The following is a 20,151-nucleotide window of genomic DNA, read 5'->3' on the forward strand; positions in this document are numbered from 1 at the left end:
AATTCTTGCTACCTTGAAAAACTTAGAAATCAAAATTGAAACCATGGGTCAGCAGCAGGTTAACCAAAAGAAGAAGCTAGAAAAGAAACTTAAAAAGAGATTTTTATCTCTTAAAAGAAATGTAAGCAACACCAAATTCAAATGTTGGAGCTTTACAACAAACTGGCCCAATCCTACAACAACTTATATCATTGGGGCCAAGCCATGTTTCAAGAAATGAAAGACCTCACAGAAAATTTGGAAACTGCTTCTGAAGCTTCGGATCACAATGAACCTACTGCAGAACCTGAAGCAGACCCTGATGCAGCAACAAAGACTTGATAGCAGAGCTTGATCGATGAGCAGTTTTTAATTTCTGTTTTAAGTTTATTTTGTAATCTGTTTATTTTAGTTTTCGAACTTTGGTACTAGTTATAATACTTTGGTAATTAGTTTTTATGATTATACTTGCACTTTTTTCCTTTAGTTTACTTTAGTTTACTTTATTTTATTTTATTTTTTGCTATGGACATAGTTACTCTGTGAATGCTTTTTGGTTTAATTTTTGATTTAATTGTTAGATCTTATTTCTTTATACTTTTTCATCTTCTTGCACATTATTTTTGCACTTTATCTTTTCTTCAATCCTAATTTTGCTAACATTGATGAGTTGCACAAATTTTCTTTGAGCCACACCTGTTCCACATCAGCTGCAGGTAACAGCTTCCCTTACACCATTTAAGTTTATGGTATGTTACCAATGCTTATGCTTCCGCTTTACCCTACGCAGCAGGTTAAGCAACATCTTAAGCAGTGTCAATTCATACATTTGGGATACCTTTTCACATTTTTCTCTCTAAAGCTTCATTGTTAATATCACTTTGAGCTAATTTTGGAATTCTTGACCTTATATTGATTTAATCCCCAATTGTATAAATTTCATTAATTGATTAGTTTACACAATTTTGCCCATCTTTGCATTCATTTTAAACATTGAGGACAATGTTTCATTTGAGTTTGGGGGTGAGGGCAAAATTTTTGCAAAATTTTTAAAATTTTCTTTAAAATTTTCATTCATTCATTCATTCATTCATTTATTGCATTTCATTCATCCATATATAGATAATTCATACACTTTTACATATACCACACACATGTCTATACCCATATACATACATTTGCATATAGTTTTCATATAGATTACACTTAATTTTAATTTGATTTATGCATTCATTTTAGGATCATGCATATCATAAAAATAAATTTTTACCTTGTCCTTAGAGGATTGAGAATTGCTTTGAAGAGCAATTGAGCTTACTTTTAGAAGGGTTTGATGGATTGAAAGTTCTAGATAGGTGCAAAGTTATTAGATTCTTGCTTTAGTTTATATCTTCTTAGCCAAGGGCTACCCAATCAATTGCATTGACTTTGAGTGCTTAGAGAAAACTCTAGGGTGAGAAGTAGCTAATTGATGTCTCACCAATCCTAGAACAATCTTTCTAAACCTTTCAAGGCGAAATCATAGCATACACTTGAAAAAGAAATGATCTAGGCATTCTTTGAATTTTAAACCCATATTTTAGCCTTAGCCAACCTCACTTCAAAATTTCCTTTGAAACCAATTTGAGCCTACATTTATCTCTCTTACTCCTTTGGAACCCACATTAATACCTAGCCATAAACCCAAACACTTACCTACCCTCCATGAGAATAATTCTTAAAGAGATAGATTCCAAAAAAAAAAAATAATAATAATAATAATATATATATATATATATATATATATATATATATATATATATATATAACAATTAGTTGGGAGAAGTAATTAAAATAATAAAAAAAGCTAACAAATTCAATTATGGTATGTAAAGTAATTCACCACCCAAGTACACAAAGAAATGAGTTTGGGGGTGAATTGAAAGGGACAATTATAATTCAATTCAATGATATTTATGTAGTCCCTCTAAAAGCTTCAAAATTATATGCTAACATTAGTGAAAAGTTGTAAAGTTCCTTCTCCCAATTGATTAAAAAAAAATAATAAAAAAAAATAAAATAAAAAATATTTTGTGTATTTTGATCTTTTAATAATTTGATTATTCTCATATTTTGTTACCTTTATCATTTCTTGTTAACCACATTATCACCCCCTTAGCCACATTACAACCCTTGAAAGTCCTTTTGATCTTTTGATAGTGTTTTGCTACATTAGTGGAGATTGGAATAGGAAAATTGCCTATGGGATTGTGATATCATTAATCCATTCATTTACTTCCATCATTATTTGAGATACTTTAGCTTATGGATTACCCTATAGTCTATTTAGGCACAATTATTCTTGTGATTGATTGGTTTGGGCTTGATGATATGGATAATTGACCCAAGGCTAAGCGGTGATAACTTTGGTAAGGATTAAATTCTTTGCATCTTGAAAGTGGGTATATGGTTTGTTGGTGGCTAAAGGTAAGCTTGAGAGTTTGGATAAGTAATTTTCATGAATTTAAGGTAAGGTACCCCAAATTGTATTAATTGTTTTTAATTTGCTTGAGGACAAGCAAAGGTTTGAGTTTGGGGGAATTTGTTACACTCACTTCATATAGGCATTTTAGGGTAGTTTTGCATCCATTTTGCCCTCATATTTTAGTATATTTTATGTTTTTAGCTTTATTTTATCTTATTTGTTAATTTTAGATACTTTATATTTGATTTTCGTAATTTTTGTTGTTTTGATAGGATTTTGTGGCAAATCGAAGATCAATGAGTGCAATAGGAAATAATTTGAAGAGATTTGAAGTTCTTTAAGCATGGAGGAAAGTTGAAGAAATCAAGCCTTGAAAGAGCAAACTAGCCGAAATTTGCTTGAGACTTTGCTTAAGGTCATGCTTAGGGTAAAGCGGCAATGCTTAAGGTGCAGCACAAGTCAAGCATGAGCAGAAAAGTCCATTTTACTCTAAGTCTGCCGAGATTTCTGAAGGTCCGCAACCTTAAGGCACAATGTGACCAGAGGCTAAAATTTGCTAAGAAGTCGCTTAGGTTAAGCCAACCCTAAGCGAATGCCCAACGTGAATAGTCTTCTTGACTTGGATAATTTTACACCTCATTTCCTATCCACTCCTTGTCTTTTATTTACTTTTAGGGCAACTTTTAGGGACCATATAAATTCATCATTTCCTTATTTTTGCCATAAGAGGAAGGGAAGAAAAAAACAAAAAGGAAAGAAAATTATATAGAAAGAGGGAGAGAAGACGCCATTCTCTCTAGGAAGAGGAGCTGCTGCACGAGTTTGGAGCTCCAGAAACTAGAGACCTTGGTTATTCCACCTGGGTTTTCCTATTTCAGTCCTTTTGTCATGTTTTTCTTTATTCTTCCATCAATATTTCTTGTAAATACCATCATGAGTGAGTAATTTCTTTAGATTTCAGAGTTGGGAAATATGTTTTAGATTAATTTGTGGATTTGGACTGGGTATTTCCTTATTTTATATGAATATGAGTTTTGATTCCTTCCTTGTGTGCTTGATTTACTTGCCTAATGTTGGTACCCATTGGGTATTGTGTTAATCTTTGATTGAAGGACCGAAAGGTGAAAGTCATTGATGGGTAATCATGGATGGAAACTTAAAATCACCTAGATTTAGAAATAAACTAGGACTTTAAGAGGAATTAATTATTGGTTACAAAACTTAATGGGTTTTAAAGTAATCAAATACATACGAAAGTAGGTTTGGTTATTTTAGAATACACTTTGATTTGCTTGAAAAAGATATCAAAGGGATTTATAATCAATTTCCTTCAAACTCTATTTTTCCCTAAAAATTGGAATGCCCAAGACAAATCCCAATTAATTTATGCATAAACCCCCAACTCTGGAATCACTTTTACCATAATTAGACTTTCGTTTAAATTACCCATTGTTAATTTTAGTTTAATTGCGAACTAGAATTAGAATTTATTTGTTTGCTCTTTACCCATTTCAATTAGATTAATCAATTTACCTTGCTCATTTACATTTACCATTTATTCATTAATCATTAGCCCAAATAATCGCTTCATTCATAGTTTAGTAATCAAACAGCAAATCCTCGTGGGAACGATACTTGATTCATCACTTTATTACTTGAGACGACCCGTATACTTGCGGATTTTAGTCACATCACTACTCTTCGTCGTTCTACCCGTGTAAGAGAAACTCCTCATTATCTTTCTGATTTTCACTGTTACTCTACTATTGCAACCCTTCATGAGCCTCGTTCTTATCGTGAGGCAAGTACTGACCCTCTTTGGCAGCAAGCTATGACTGACGAACTTCAGGCTTTAGAGAAAACTCATACTTGGGATGTAGTTGATCTTCCACCAAACAAGACCCCTATTGGTTGCAAATGGATTTACAAAATCAAGACCCGTTCTGATGGAACTATTGAACGCTACAAAGCTCGCTTAGTAGCCAAAGGGTACACTCAAGAGTATGGTATCGACTATGAAGAAACTTTTGCTCCAGTGGCCCGATTAACATCTATTCGCAGTCTCTTAGCTATTGCTGCAGTTCGTAAATGGAAACTTTTCCAGATGGATGTCAAAAATGCTTTTCTTCATGGTGATTTAACAGAAGAGGTTTATATGCATCCTCCACCTGGTTATCATTCTCCTCATAAGGTTTGCAAACTTCGACGAGCCTTATATGGATTAAAACAAGCTCCCAGGGCCTGGTTTGCCAAATTTAGTTCCACTCTTGCTCAACTTGGTTTCTCTCTAGTCCACATGATTCTGCATTATTCACTCGCCGAACTGACAGTGGTATTGTTCTTTTGTTGCTTTATGTTGATGATATGATAATAACAGGAGATGATTCATCTGGTATTCTAGAGTTACAACATTATCTCAATCAACATCTTGAAATGAAAGACCTGGGTTCTCTCAGCTATTTTTTGGGTCTTGAAGTTTCTCAAAATTCTGATGGCTATTATCTATCTCAAGCCAAGTATGCATCCGACTTACTTTCTCGAGCAGGCATCACTGATAGCAAAACAGTATCAATCCCATTGGAGCTCAATTGCAAACTTACACCTCTTGATGGCACTCCTCTTGATGATCCTACTTTATATCGACAGCTTGTCGGTAGTATTGTTTATCTCACAGTTACTCGACCTAATATTTCATATGCTGTTCATCTGGTCAGCCAGTTTATGTCTGCTCCTCGCTCAACTCATTTCTCTGCAGTACTTCGAATCCTTCGTTATATCAAAGGCACTCTTTTTCATGGTTTGCACTTTTCCGCTACCTCCTCCCTAGTATTATCCGCTACTCGATCTTGATTGGGTGGTGATCCGGCGGATCGTCGCTCTACAACTGGTTATTGTTTCTTGGGTAATTCTCTTATCTCTTGGCGTAGCAAAAAGCAAACTGTTGTTGCACGTTCTAGCACAGAATCTGAATATCGTGCTCTTGCTGATGCTACATCTGAACTACTTTGGTTACGGTGGTTATTAACTGATTTGGGTGTCACTCATTCTTCTGCCACAATGCTTCATTGCGATAATAGAAGTGCCATACAGATTTCTCATAATGATGTATTTCATGAGCGTACCAAACACATCGAAATTGATTGTCATTTTGTACGTCATCATGTTGCTCATGGCACCATATGTTTGATTCCTGTCTCCTCTGTCAGCCAAACCGCTGATATATTCACCAAAATGCATCCTCCCGCTCGCTTTCAGGATCTCTTAAGCAAACTCAAGTTGGTACCTGTGCTACCACCTTGAGTTTGAGGGAGGGGGGTGTTAGCATAATTACAGCAATTAGCATGATTATAGGAGATTTGTGTAGCATAATTACGGCAATTAGCATGATTATAGGAGATTTGTGTAGCATAATTATAGCAATTATTATTCTTGTCCAAATTAGTTCATATTTTCATGTATAAATAGATGTAATATCTCTGTAAATGAGACACAGACAAATACACAATCCTTTTCTTCATTACTTGTATTCTTTCTTCTAACAAGTAGTATAGTTTTGAGCTTGTAATTGATGATTTATTATTGTTGATAGTGGAATATGGCATGTCCGTTGATGTAGCCCTGTGTTGAGAGAGTGAATCACATAAATATTGATATTTTTTGTGTTTACTTTGTTTCTTTACAGTTTACACGCTTTCGTAGTGCTCAACAAAAATAATATAATATGGTATTTTTCAACTCTTTCTAACATTAATTGTTGTCTTACAATGCAATATAACTTGAATTTTGAATTTTTTTTATTGTTTGAATTATGACTTTATTTGAAAATTTTATAATTTATGAAGTTTATAATGATAGTGAAAATTACAAGTTAATATTTTCAAATTCAAAATCTATCATTGACCAACCTCGTTGAGGGTGCGAGGAACGGAATAAATTTGTTAGAATTAAGATTCGAAGAGTTCTGAGTGATTTTACAATTTTTTTCATATTTATGTTTTGTTGCATCTTATTATTCTAAATGGAATAATTAAATTCCCTTAACAAATAACGTAGCAGTAGCTTTTTTATGTAGGTTGTTTAATATGCAAGCGTTGACTAATTCTTTTAAGTGTAGCAATAAAAATAAACGAGTATTGTCAATTCTTAAACAGCAAGAAAAGTAATCCCAAAGGGAAGTTGATCTGTGGAAATGCAATTATTAAACAAGAGGAAAATGCAAAGCTTCATTAAATGCAAAGGTATACTTCTCCCGTTAGGCTTAGCTGCAAAACACGACTATTATAATATATATGGTAGACAAGTCAAAACATGCATGCAGCAGTCTAAACTGGTATGCTCAGCAAGAAAAAAGAAACCTGGCTAGTCTCGATCGATTCTTTCCTTCCTGGATAAAACGTTGCCTTCCCCATGGACCCCTTTTCTGTATGATATGAACAATTCAGCTTCATAACAGGAATTCGAGGATTTACAGATAAGCTAAAAATTATTTTTGTGGATTAAGTCCATTTGCGTTGGGTCAGTCTATTAATGGGTGAAGCGGGCATCACTTTCATTTATGGAGATAAAATACTCGATCTCACTTAAAAGATAAAAGTGTCAAATTATTCATATCATATACATTACTATTAAATTTTTTTCTATTTTAATAAAGGAAACTATAATTTTCAGATAAATTATATAATACTCTTGATGTATGGGCCATCACTAATAAAAGGTAGATCCCATATTATGAGAAAAAGTACTCATCACAAAATTATTAGTTAGACGTGGCAATAAATGATAAGAGAAAATAGGTAGTTAGAGTGTGACCTTGCTTAATTTGCTATACTACATATGAGATACGTATTTAATTATATTAGGTACGTATTTAATTATTATTAATTTCATCTTTAATGCTTATGTGACTTCCAATGAAAAAAAAACAGCTGTCACTCAATTGGAAATCAAAATGTTTATTTTATTAATTCTTAAGTGGAGTTAGATGTGAAAACTCTTGTGCACTTGAGATTATATGTGTTGGATGAATGGATTAAGCAAAGCCTAGACACATTGACAATGTCTTTTGCACATATTGCATCTAATTAATGTGATTGCTATTGATAACTCCTCTAAAATATATTTAACGATATTGTTAATGTAAGATACATAGTATATGTTGAGCACCATACTAAATTAATACATAATTTGATTTATATTTTTAATTTAATAAAAGGCAAAGTATTAACGTTAGTTATGATTTTATTAAGATGTCGAGTCTTGTCATTCAATACTGTGTGTATATATCTATCTTTGACAAAAAAAAAATTAATATTCATGTTAAAAAAATCATAAAAAAGGCAACAGTTAAATGATATATATATATATATAAATAAAGTAGGAAGGTATTCTCAATAGACTGGTATGGGACATTCTATTTCATTGTATTATTATATAGCATTCTCTATTATATTGCCACATGACTCTCTATTAAATTTTCTTTATTTTTAATTATTTAATTATTTTAAATTATAATAAATTGTTAATTCTCCAATTATATATATAAGTTATAAGTTATTTAGTAGTTATCCTCTTAAGTAGCCATTATTATTATGAGGTAAATTACAATATATTAACATATATTAATTATATGTATTTATATATTTATATTTAATATATATATATTATTATTTAATATATATATTATATACAGAGATAAATTTTAATCATTTTTATTATAAAATTTTTATTAAAAAGTTTAAAAAATAAAATATATAATAATTAATAAAAATATAAAATATTATATTATTTTTATATATTAAATTTTAAAAAATATAAATTAAAATTATTAATAATTACATAAATTAGCATGGATAATTCTATAGTTTTATTTATATTACATGTGAATCTCGTTGCAGACTTCGTCTTCAACCCAAGATGCTGGCCGTACATCTACTGCATGTTTATCAAGGCTACGTTCGCCATTTGGTAAATCCTGTGAAAATGTTTGCCAGCCTGAGCTTTTATTGGAAACCGCGTCCTCTACCTTTCGACCCACTTCCATTTAGGCCCCAGTGGATGTGCGAAGAATCTACGTGGGAGATGAGTGCGTCTCTGACAAAAGGGATGGCATAGACTGTAATAATCACCAACTTCAAGGGTTACTTTTTATTCTTGCTACTATATATTTCCTGCTCATTTGGTCTCTCAGGGGAAAAATAATAACGTAGCTTAATAGCTTTCTAGCGTTGTTCTCTCAAAAGGCAAAAATGTTTACTAACGCGTCCTTCTTCAAAATTATCTTTTTCTTCTTCTTTCGCATCCTCTTTAGACAATTTCATAATCCAAAAGCTCTCCATAGGAGTTTTAGCAGTCTCTACTCATCTCAGAGCAAATATCAAAGGTATCCTTCTCTTGCTCATAGGTCTGACCTATCAAACAAACCTTTGATTTTTAACGTGGAAGGTACTCTCTTGAAATCCTCTTCTTTGTTTCCTTACTTTATGCTTGTGGCCTTTGAGGCTGGAAGCATTTTAAGGGCTTTTTTTCTCTTTCTTTTGTACCCATTTATTTGTTTGGTCGGTGGCGATATGGGCTTGAAGATAATGGTCATGGTCTGCTTCTTTGGAATCAAGAAAGAAAGCTTTAGAGTTGGAAGAGCTGTTTTGCCCAAGTTCTTCTTGGAGGATGTTGGGTTAGAGGCATTTGAAGTGTTGAAAAGAGGTGGGACAAAGGTGGCAGTAAGCGACTTCCCTCAAGTAATGATTGAGAGTTTCCTAAGAGATTATTTAGAGATTGACTGTGTTGTTGGAAGAGAGCTGAAATCGGTTTGTGGGTATTTTGTGGGACTCATGGAACAGAAAAAGAAAGACATCCTACCTCTAGAGAAGATACTTGGAGTTGGAGAGGAGAAGACGATTAATCAAGATGTTATTGGCATTAGTTGCTTTAACAGATCTATTGATCACCACCTATTCTCTCATTGCAAGGTGAGCAATGGCTGGGAATTAATTTAGTTTCTTTTTTTTTTTAATTTTTGGGATTTATCATTATATGTATTTTTTGAAAACGAATGAAAGGAACTATCTAAATTTTGCAACTTGCAACTACTGTAACAGGAGATTTACCTGGTCAGAAAAGCAGACAAGAGGAGCTGGCAATATCTACCCAGAGACAAGTGCCCCAACCCACTTATCTTCCACGATGGTCGACTGGCTCTAAGACCAACCCCACTAGCTACCTTGGCATTGTTCATGTGGCTTCCTTTCAGTTTTATCCTTGTCCCAATCAGACTAGTTGCTGCCTTAACTCTCCCCTACAGTATATCCATCCCCTTGTTAACTTTCAGTGGATTTCGTTGCACAATATCAAAACCCAAAACTTCTGGTTATTCCCCTCCAACCCCAAAGGAGAATAAGCCCAAAAAAGGCCTCCTTTATGTTTGTAACCACAGAACATTACTAGATCCTCTGTACCTTTCTTTCTCGTTGAAGAAAGATTTAACTGCAGTCACATACAGTCTCAGCAGGATGTCGGAGATATTATCGCCAATCAGAACCGTCCGATTAACACGTAACCGTGATGAAGATGGGAAGATGATGGAGAAGCTATTAAGTCAAGGTGATCTTGTGGTATGCCCAGAAGGGACAACATGCAGGGAGCCATACCTGTTGAGGTTTAGCCCTTTATTTTCAGAGATGAGTGATGAAATAGTTCCTGTTGCTTTGGACGCCCACGTGAGCATGTTTTATGGCACAACAGCAGGTGGGCTAAAGTGCCTAGACCCACTATTCTTTCTCATGAACCCTCTGCCCAGTTACACCATCCAGTTACTTGAGGGTGTGCCTGGGCTCTCTAAGAGTAATAATTGTGAGAAATCAAAGTTTGATGTTGCCAATTATGTGCAACGTGAGATTGGCAAAGTGCTGGGCTTCGAGTGTACCAAGCTTACTAGAAGAGACAAATACGAGATCTTGGCGGGGAATGATGGCTTAACTTCTTCTTCTCCTTCTTGTCCCGCTATCAAGCACTCCTAAATCCCACGTCCAAAATGTGCCCTACATGCGGAGACAAGAACTTCGCAAGTATGCTGCTTGCTTACTTTTCTTCAATTTGGTGATGCGCGCAGATGGCACATGGCATTTTTTTTTTAGTTTTATTTTTTATCAATATATATAGTTTTTAGATTATTAAGCTATAAGCTCTCTCTCTCTCTCTGTATATATATTTTATTCGTTCTTCTGCTTCTCTGAGTGTTGACGACAAGATGTACCTACGAGTGTTCCATATATATATAAAATTAGAGAAATTATTATGTGCATGTATACTATTTCCCATATTTTTTGTAATTATGTGAATTTTATTATTTATATTATAAAAGTAACTATTTTTTTTAAATATATTTTAATATTTCTAATATATGAATGATTATCCATATAATTGTGGCAATGTGATTGTAAAGTTTGTCCCGCTGTCAAGCGTTATTATGCCTAAATCTGGCGCCCAAAATGCGCCGTACGCGTGGAGATATGGGCATCGCAAATCTACTGCTTGCTTTTCTTTAATTTGGTGACGCGGGCATATGGCACACAGTTTTTTTTATTCCACTAAATCACTTTAATGTCAAATTTCACCTTTTAGACAAATTTTATTTAAACAGTTTTCAATTTTTTTATTAAATTTAATATAAAAAATTTTAATTTAAATTCAATCACTATTTTGAGTGACAAGCACGCGACATTCTTTTAAATATTTTTTAACATTAAAATATTACTTTTATATTTTTGTACATATAATTAAAATTAGAAAAAATCATTATTATTTAAATTAAAAAATATTATTAATTCTTCTACTTCATGAGTATTAATTGATGACAAGTTGCATACATGCTATCATGCTCTCTCACAAGCTCACAATTAATTATGATTGTAATGATGCTGCACCAATCCAATACACATGCATATCTGCATGAGACTTAATTAAATACTGCAGTAATTAACGAGCGATGGGTTGTGGGGACTTGATGTCTCCACGAATATATCAAGATATGTACAATATCAATATCACATTGGAAATGAAAAAGCCATTATTTTTCCACAAAGTTTGGTGCAAGAAATGCTTCCTCAGCTAGCCAAAAGTATTATAAATTAGAGCATACAACAAAGAGCTAAAACTCAAGCATATGCAGATACATCCATCCTCTGGTCAGTGACATAGCCGATCGAATGACAACTTAATTTCTCTTATACTTTCTTTGGAAAATTTTTTAGGGGGAAGGAAAATAAAAAGTGAAAAATAAAAATATTTTATTTTTGTTATTTTATTTACTCTTATTTGAATAAAAATGAAGGAAAATAAAGAGGGGAAAGAAAAGTATAATAAATTTATAATTTTATCTTATATATTTTTTAAATAAAAATAGTAATATTGTAATTTTGATTTATAATCTCACACTTCTGTTATTTTCTCTCTAAATTGAAGAGAAAATAACAAGAGAAAAATAAGGGTTATTTTTTCTCCTACTCTTCTTATTTTTCTTTTATTTTCAAATAAGAAAAAGTGCTAAACCTAATTTATTTTCTTTTATTTATTTTTTTTCTCTCATTTTCTCTCATATCCAAACAAAGTGTTAGCGATTTACATAATATAATAATGATTAAATTAAAAAAAAAATAATTATTGATAGATATTTAGTCGAAGACAATTGGGACCATGAGTTTTGAGGAAAAATCAAGTTAAATGAAAGAGTTAATTAATTGCAAATGAATGAATTGTCTTATACATCTTCAATTAGTGATATTGACATTTTTTTGGTCAAATAAAATCCTCTTGCCAGGTTTATTTATTTATCTATTTATTTATTTTTTTGATGCGTACCACCGAATAATTTGGGGTAACCCACCCTGCTTAATTACATCGATCGTCAGGCGAATGATCATTAAGCAAATGGACGTCCGGCGGAGCAGCTTCAGCAGGGTTAGCTAATTAGCCAGTCAGTAAAGGACGCAGGATGCCTTGGAGGAATGTTATCATTAATGACCATCCTCTTCACAACACACTCATACCATCACATTCTACATTCAAGTGAAGATTTGACCTCTAAAGATATTGCATGTTGAGATTTAAACAATTATATGTAGAGATTTAAATTCATGAAACTGACATATGAAAGGTATGCAATAGAATTTCAACCGTCTCACATTAATTGCATCATTTCAATTTTTATAAAAATTATTAATAAACTAATTAATCTTACAACATAAAAAAAAAAAACGTATAAATATAATATATTTTTACAAATTATTTATAGTTCATATTATAATTTTAAATAATTAAAATTATTGATATTCATTTAAAAATAATATTTTACGAATAAAATATGCTAAAAATTAATTTTTATTGATTTTGGGGGATTCTTTTCAGTAATATTAAATAATGGCACGTGCGGCCGTGTGAAAGTAGTAGGCGGGCCTAAGCCTAGCCCATGTTATTGTATTGGAGCCCGGCCTTGAATTACGAAAATTGAAGCCTCTTGAAAACGTGAGGTTGTCGGTGACTCAGAATCAAACTAATATATAGGAAGACGCTCGCGCCGTAACCTTCCTCTGTTTCCTTCTAGGGTTTATTGTAATCGGTCCCATATACCAAATCTCTCTTCTTTTTCTCTCGATTCGGATCCACGTCCGCCCACCCAATACCCAATCAGGTTATTCACGATTCTTTGCAGTTAGGTTTACTGGATTTGGATGGGTACGGAGAGGAAGAGAAAAGTGAGCTTGTTTGATGTGGTGGACGAGACTTCGATCTCGGCGAAGAAATCGAAAACAAACGGCGGTGGTGGAGCGGCGATAAACAACAACGGAAACAACGACAATTTGATTAATCGTTGGACTGGGAAGCCATATTCACAGAGGTACTATGAAATATTGGAAAAGAGGACGAGTCTGCCCGTTTGGCAACAAAAAGAGGAGTTCTTGACGGCTTTGAAGAAAAATCAGGTCCTTGTTCTTGTTGGTGAGACTGGTAGTGGAAAAACTACTCAGGTTAGTTAGTTAATACCTTTTTTAACTTTTTTTTAAAGCTAAAAGGTACCTTCATATTGTTGGAAGTTGTTACTTGACGGCTTCATTTGGATCTTGAGATAGTGTCATGTCTCTGCATTTTCTTTTTTTGGGTGTTTTATGTATACTGTTATTGGCGTTGAATATTGAGCTTATGCATTTGTTTAAGGGGAGAAAAGCTTTAGAATTGTGCAATGTTCTTATATTATGCGATAGAAGTGTGTTGATTTTATGGATTAGCAATGAAATATACTATATGCTTAATTGCGAACCCTCCCCCCAAAACACACACACACACACACACACACACACACACACACACACACACACACAAATTTTTGTGGAAAATGTTGTGTTGTTGTGTGTTACTTTATCTTATTTTTTATGCATTTGAACATGTTCATTGATTGCAGAAGTGTGTGAACAATTTTATGGTGTTGGAAACTTGGAACTTGATGTGAACAATATTATTGTTACGAAGATAATATTATGGATCTTTCTTCATGTTCCAGATTCCTCAGTTTGTTTTGGAATCCATCGACATAGAAACCCCTGATAAACGTAGGAAGATGATGATTGGATGCACCCAGCCTCGTAGAGTGGCTGCAATGTCTGTTTCTCGACGTGTGGCTGAGGAGATGGATGTGAATATTGGTGAAGAGGTTGGTTATAGCATACGTTTTGAGGATTGCAGCAGTGCAAGAACAGTTTTGAAGTGAGTTAGTCTTGTGATGCGTTTCTATTTGTGTATCCACAATCGTATTCTATTTCTTGTAAAAGTTTTGAAGCAACTGTACTTGGATTAAGTAGCATGTTCACATGTTTTTCTATTTTTTTTTTTATGGCAGGTATTTAACTGATGGTATGCTTTTAAGAGAAGCAATGACTGATCCTCTTTTGGAGCGATACAAAGTCATAATTCTTGATGAAGCTCATGAAAGAACTTTGGCAACAGATGTGCTGTTTGGACTTCTTAAAGAAGTTTTAAGAAATAGATCTGATCTGAAGCTAGTTGTTATGAGTGCAACACTAGAGGCTGAGAAGTTTCAGGGTTATTTTAATGATGCCCCTCTGATGAGGGTTCCTGGTAGACTTCATCCAGTGGAGATCTTCTATACCCAGGAACCTGAAAGGGATTACCTTGAGGCAGCAATTCGGACAGTTGTCCAGATACATGTGTATGAGCCTCCTGGGGACATACTTGTTTTCCTCACAGGTGAGGAGGAGATAGAAGATGCGTGCCGGAAAATAACAAAAGAAGTTGGAAACATGGGGGATCAGGTGGGGCCAGTGAAAGTAGTGCCTCTGTATTCAACTCTTCCACCTGCCATGCAGCAGAAAATTTTTGAACCTGCACCACCCCCATTGGTAGAGGGTGGCCCTGCTGGTAGGAAGATTGTAGTTTCAACAAACATAGCAGAAACTTCTTTGACTATAGATGGCATTGTTTATGTTATCGACCCAGGTTTTGCCAAGCAAAAGGTTTATAACCCACGAGTGCGTGTTGAATCCTTGTTGGTTTCCCCAATATCAAAGGCAAGTGCTCATCAGAGGTCAGGTCGTGCTGGAAGAACTCAGCCAGGCAAATGTTTTAGACTTTACACGGAGAAAAGTTTTCATCAAGATCTTCAGCCACAGACTTATCCGGAAATACTGCGATCAAACCTTGCAAATACAGTTCTAACACTGAAGAAACTTGGAATTGATGATCTGGTGCATTTTGATTTTATGGACCCACCGGCTCCTGAGACATTGATGCGAGCATTAGAGGTGCTAAATTACTTGGGAGCATTGGATGATGATGGAAACTTGACAAAGCTTGGGGAAATCATGAGTGAGTTTCCTTTGGATCCTCAGATGGGAAAGATGCTGGTTGTTAGTCATGAATTCAACTGCTCAAATGAGATTTTGTCAATTTCTGCTATGCTTTCGGGTATGGTATCTTTTGCTATCTTATTTCTTTGTATTTGTCTCGAGTCTGGTCTAAGTAATAAGTGGATGCCATTGGGTTGCATTATCATTGAATGCATCCTTTTCATATATGGCTTGTGCACAGTTCTTTTTTACTGTGCATTCTGTTGGTTGTTTGACTGCTTTGCATGTGCATATAAGTATGCATGCATGCATGCAGTTGAAGAATTGACGCGTCCCATTAGGTTGTCATCAGCCACTGTCTTGTATGGGTTCCATGCCCCCGGTTGGCATGCACCATCAGATTCTAAGTAAGTGCTGATGCAGATAGTTGCAGTTTTTCAGTATTATCTCATGAAGCAAATGGTGTCGTCTCGCCTGTATGCATCTGCTGACCTACAATGGGCCTCTTCTGTGATAACCAAATTCTTTCTTTAGTACCCAATTGCTTTATCCGCCCTAGGGAGGCTCAAAAGGCTGCTGATGAAGCAAAAGCTAGGTTTGGGCACATAGATGGGGATCATCTGACGCTGTTGAATGTGTACCACGCGTACAAGCAGAACAGTAAGTGTTGGCTTATATCTCACTTGGTTTCTCTTCTCAAAAAATTTTTCCTTCAATTTGAATGAAATTTATGTTCTTATATTTTTCTAAATGGGTTGCAGATGAGGATCCATCTTGGTGCTATGAAAATTTTATCAACCATCGAGCTCTCAAGGCTGCCGATAATGTCAGACAACAGCTTGCACGCATCATGGCAAGGTTTAACCTTAAGTTATGCAGCACCGACTTCAACAGCCGCGACTACTATGTCAACATAAGAAAGGCTATGCTAGCTGGATATTTTATGCAGGTTGCTCACCTGGAACGCACTGGGCACTACCTGACGGTGAAAGACAACCAAGTATGTTAATTTGTTTCAATTTATCCTTTTTGCTGCTAACACAAAACTAGACTCGGATGAAGCTTTAGTCAAGTAGGATAGATCCTTTTCGTTACTCTACATTTTTTGCATGCAGCACTTGGGATGAAGAAATTTATTTACTCATTATTATTATTGCATTTTTGCAGTGATGCTCTGTTATAGTTTGGTTATATGAGAGAGGAAACATTATATGACATGTTAATTTATTCTGCAGGTGGTGCATTTACATCCTTCAAATTGTCTGGATCACAAGCCAGAGTGGGTTATTTACAATGAGTATGTCCTAACGAGCCGGAATTTTATCCGTACGGTGACAGATATTCGTGGTGAATGGTTAGTCTCTGTTTCCTTTGATGCTTGTGTTAGCGACTTGCCTTTATATTTTTGTACTTAATAATGACTTCTCTTTTTTGTTTGTGGGTATAAATGTGTGATTTTTATTATTTTTTTTTTGGTGGGATTTAAGGATGTGTATGATGGTGCACCTTGGATCTTTTATTTTTTGTATTTGCAATCAATTGCTGGATAAGATATGTAATTAAATATGTTTTTGTGTACAGGCTAGTAGACGTAGCACCACACTACTATGATTTAGACAACTTCCCAAATTGTGAGGCCAAGCGAGCTCTTGAGAGGCTTTATAGAAAGCGGGAGAGAGAGAAGGAAGAGAGCAAGAACAGAAAGTGAGATATGCATTGTCTGAATCTTTCGACTAGTCCAATATTTCTTCCTCTAGAACGAAGTGAGAGGGTGTTTGTGAAAACCAATATATGACAAAGGGCCCTCGCAGTCGGTTCTTTCTGCTTTGCTGGCCGAGCTCCCTGCACTTGATGAAATGCTTGGCTTAGCTATCATCATTTTCTATCGTGCCCTTAGCATTCCACATTTATTTTTGGATACTGCCTGTATGGCTTCATTGCCATTCAATGTTAGTTTAACATTTGAAAAAAAAAATATAGTTTGAACGAGGACAATCTCTCTCTTCTTTTCATTTTTTTATTTATTAAACTGTTAAAATTATAATAATAAGATATAAATCGGTAAAATCAGATAAGTGTGTAAAATTACATGATAATAGGGATGATTATCACATATTTTTTTGAGTGTTTTTATAAAAATTATAAAATTTTAACTTTTTTTATAAATTAAACTTTAATTTAATTTTATAAAATTATTGTGAGTAAAAATTAAAAATTTATAAATTAATTTATTGACCTGTTAATTAATTAGTAATTATTAATTATGTTATAAATAAAATTATTTAATAATTAATAATAAAATTACTTTATTAATTTTTTTTAAAAAAGTGTAACCTCTTGTTAAATTTTTTCTTATTTTAATTTTTTTAACTAATAATCATTAATAAAATAATTTTTTTATAAAATAGTTAATAAGTCAATGTGTTAACTTAAAAAATTTTAATTTTATATTAAAGTGATTTATATAAAATTAAATTAAAATTTAATAAATTTTATAAAAAAAATTAAAATTAAATAATTTTTATAAAAATGCTTACGGAGTCTAGTATCCTTGTGTAATATTTACCATGAGAACAAGTGAATATTGAAAAGAGGTATACGCGGCTAATCTAATGTTTTTGATGGACTCATCTTTTCGTCTTCCTCCTTCCTTTCCTGCTTTAAAGACATTCTTGTATTCTTCCTTGAAGACGTTCTTCTTCCTCATTATGATTCTGTTGTCGCTCCAAAATCCCACACATTTACTGATCAATGCAATACCAGATCATTTCGTGTTGGATTTTCAAGTTTGAACATTTCATTAAACCAGATCACTATTGGTCGACCCTAAGGCAGCAGGCCGGACAGACTAAAGGACAGCAGTCCATGAAAGATGTACGCGGTTCTCCTTGAATGAGGAACTGTTATTTTGTTCATCTTACGCTCAAAGGAGATTCGATCCAACTACCTGCCTTCTGGTTTTTAACATGCCGCTGTTTCATCATCTTCCTCAACCCAACAATACCATTCCATTCCCCTCTTTCACCATGAATCTTTGACAACATTGAATAAGCTACAGGATGATCTTCTTTCAACTTGTTAATTCCCCTTGCAGCAAACGCACCAAGTTCCAGAGAAGAATGTATGCCACAGGCGCCAAGCAATGCACCCCACACAACAACATCAGGCTCATAGGGCATTCCCTTGATCAGTTCCTCTGCTTTGTCCAGCTGACCTGCTCTCCCATATAGGTCCACCATGCACGTATAATGCTCCAGCCCTGCTTTTATTCCATACTTAGCCCCCATTGATCCAAAGTGCTTTTCACCTTCTTCCACCAGTCCCCCATGTCCACATGCTGACAATATGTTAAGAAATGTAACCTGATCTGGCCTAACACCACTCTTTATCATTCTCTCAAATTCCTCCAATGCTCTTGTTGCAAGTCCATGCCTAGCATATCCTCCTATTATTGAATTCCATGACATCAGATTCTTATTTTTCATGGACTCAAAAATGCAAAATGCTGCTACAATATCACCACACTTCCCATACATATCAACAAGTGAAGTCAACAAGACGACATCATGAGGTACACCAGCTTTCAGAATAACTGAGTGAACTTGTTGCCCCATAAGAAGAGAAGAACACCCTGCACAAGCATCTAAAACACTAGAAAACGTAAAATGATTAGGTCCAGTATCAGATTGCACCATCAAGCAAAACAGCTTTAAGGAATCTACAAATCTTTCATTTTGTACATACCCACTAATCATCACAGTCCAAGAAACTACATTCCTATTACTCATCTTGTTGAACAAAGACCTAGCCTCGTTAATTCTCCTATTGGCAATGTATCCATTAACCAAAATAGTCCAAGAAACGGTATTTTTCTCAGGCATCACATCAAAAACTCTTTGAGCCTCACTTATGCATCCCAATTCCATATAACCCGAAACCAAAGCATTCCAAGAAGTTATATTTTTCGCCGACATTTCATCAAATACTCTACTTAAAGCCATTTGATCCCCAACAGCTGCATATGCTCTTATCAAAGCAGAGCCGACAAACAAACTCAAATTAAGTCCTAAGGAAATTACTCGTGCATGAATTTGGGGCACTGTAATATTGAAAATTTTATCCAGAACCGCGCTGAGCACTATTGAGAATGTGTACTCATTGGGTATAATGCCGACTCTTTGCATTTCTTTGAAATACTTACAGACTCGTGCAGGGTTTCTGGTTTTGTTAAAAGCCGATAGCATGATGTTCCAAGAAACAACGTCTTTTAGAGGCATTTTATCGAACAGCTCTTCGGTGTGTTGTATTCGATACGATTGCACGCAGGTCGAGAGGATTTTGTTCAACGACATCACGTTTTGGAATGTTGGGTTTTGGTCAGACGGTTTGCTTGCACAAGCTAAGTTATTGTTATGGGGGAGGTGACGGTCGGTGAGATTGGCCGTTGAGAGAGTACAAATATGGCGGGAAAATTTTAGAGGAAGCGCTTTCCCTAACATTCGCATGTTTGAGTTCTGCGGCTTAACAGTTTTCAGTACCGCGGCATTAAAAGCCTGATATTTCTCCATCTATAATGTTTAGAAGTTTTATTTAGAAAAAATTTCACCCATCTCCTAAAAAATAAAATTGCCTTTTTATCACTTTTTTTTCCTCTCTTTTTTTTTTCTTAATTTTATGATTAAATTAATTAATAATTATTATTAATAAAATTATTTTATTTTAATTCCAATTTATTAATAAAATTATTAATTATATATTTTATTTATTATTAATTAAAATTTTAATTTATAATAAATTAGAAAAATAATAATATAATAATAAAAAATATAAATTTTAAAATAATATTTTATTAATATA

At 34.1% G+C, this 20,151-nt stretch overlaps 3 protein-coding genes across 7 annotated transcripts; 2 read left to right on the forward strand and 1 right to left on the reverse strand.

Annotated features, from left to right (window-relative positions):
- Window positions 1-8,623: 8,623 nt before the first annotated feature.
- LOC110638538 (probable glycerol-3-phosphate acyltransferase 3) lies at window positions 8,624-10,743 on the forward strand. The gene is made up of 2 exons (XM_021789130.2): window positions 8,624-9,408; window positions 9,538-10,743. The coding sequence occupies exons 1-2, from the start codon at window positions 8,689-8,691 to the stop codon at window positions 10,453-10,455; spliced, it is 1,638 nt and encodes a 545-aa protein (XP_021644822.1). The 5' UTR covers window positions 8,624-8,688; the 3' UTR covers window positions 10,456-10,743.
- A 2,247-nt stretch (window positions 10,744-12,990) lies between these two features.
- Window positions 12,991-17,289, forward strand: LOC110638543 (probable pre-mRNA-splicing factor ATP-dependent RNA helicase DEAH2). 4 transcript variants are annotated; one of them, XM_021789133.2, is made up of 7 exons: window positions 12,995-13,461; window positions 13,992-14,194; window positions 14,328-15,412; window positions 15,829-15,954; window positions 16,056-16,294; window positions 16,530-16,648; window positions 16,876-17,289. In XM_021789133.2, the coding sequence occupies exons 1-7, from the start codon at window positions 13,165-13,167 to the stop codon at window positions 17,000-17,002; spliced, it is 2,196 nt and encodes a 731-aa protein (XP_021644825.1). In that variant the 5' UTR covers window positions 12,995-13,164; the 3' UTR covers window positions 17,003-17,289. The 4 variants fall into 4 exon arrangements, 3 of the variants coding, with proteins under 3 accessions (XP_057995604.1, XP_057995610.1, XP_021644825.1); XR_002491703.2 differs by lacking the exons at window positions 16,530-16,648; window positions 16,876-17,289 and having other exon boundaries at window positions 12,991-13,461; window positions 15,728-15,954; window positions 16,056-16,087; XM_058139621.1 differs by lacking the exons at window positions 16,056-16,294; window positions 16,530-16,648; window positions 16,876-17,289 and having other exon boundaries at window positions 12,991-13,461; window positions 15,718-15,930.
- A 772-nt stretch (window positions 17,290-18,061) lies between these two features.
- LOC110638537 (pentatricopeptide repeat-containing protein At4g16835, mitochondrial) lies at window positions 18,062-19,892 on the reverse strand. Of its 2 annotated transcripts, XM_021789129.2 has the most exons (2): window positions 19,039-19,892; window positions 18,062-18,945 (listed from the first exon to the last, which is right to left on the reverse strand). In XM_021789129.2, exons 1-2 carry the CDS (start codon window positions 19,860-19,862, stop codon window positions 18,207-18,209), a joined length of 1,563 nt encoding a protein of 520 aa, XP_021644821.2. In that variant the 5' UTR covers window positions 19,863-19,892; the 3' UTR covers window positions 18,062-18,206. The 2 variants fall into 2 exon arrangements, with proteins under 2 accessions (XP_021644821.2, XP_021644820.2); XM_021789128.2 differs by having other exon boundaries at window positions 18,062-19,892.
- Window positions 19,893-20,151: the final 259 nt, after the last annotated feature.

The sequence above is a fragment of the Hevea brasiliensis genome, chromosome 2 (assembly GCF_030052815.1).
Source record: "Hevea brasiliensis isolate MT/VB/25A 57/8 chromosome 2, ASM3005281v1, whole genome shotgun sequence".
NCBI lineage: Eukaryota > Viridiplantae > Streptophyta > Magnoliopsida > Malpighiales > Euphorbiaceae > Hevea > Hevea brasiliensis.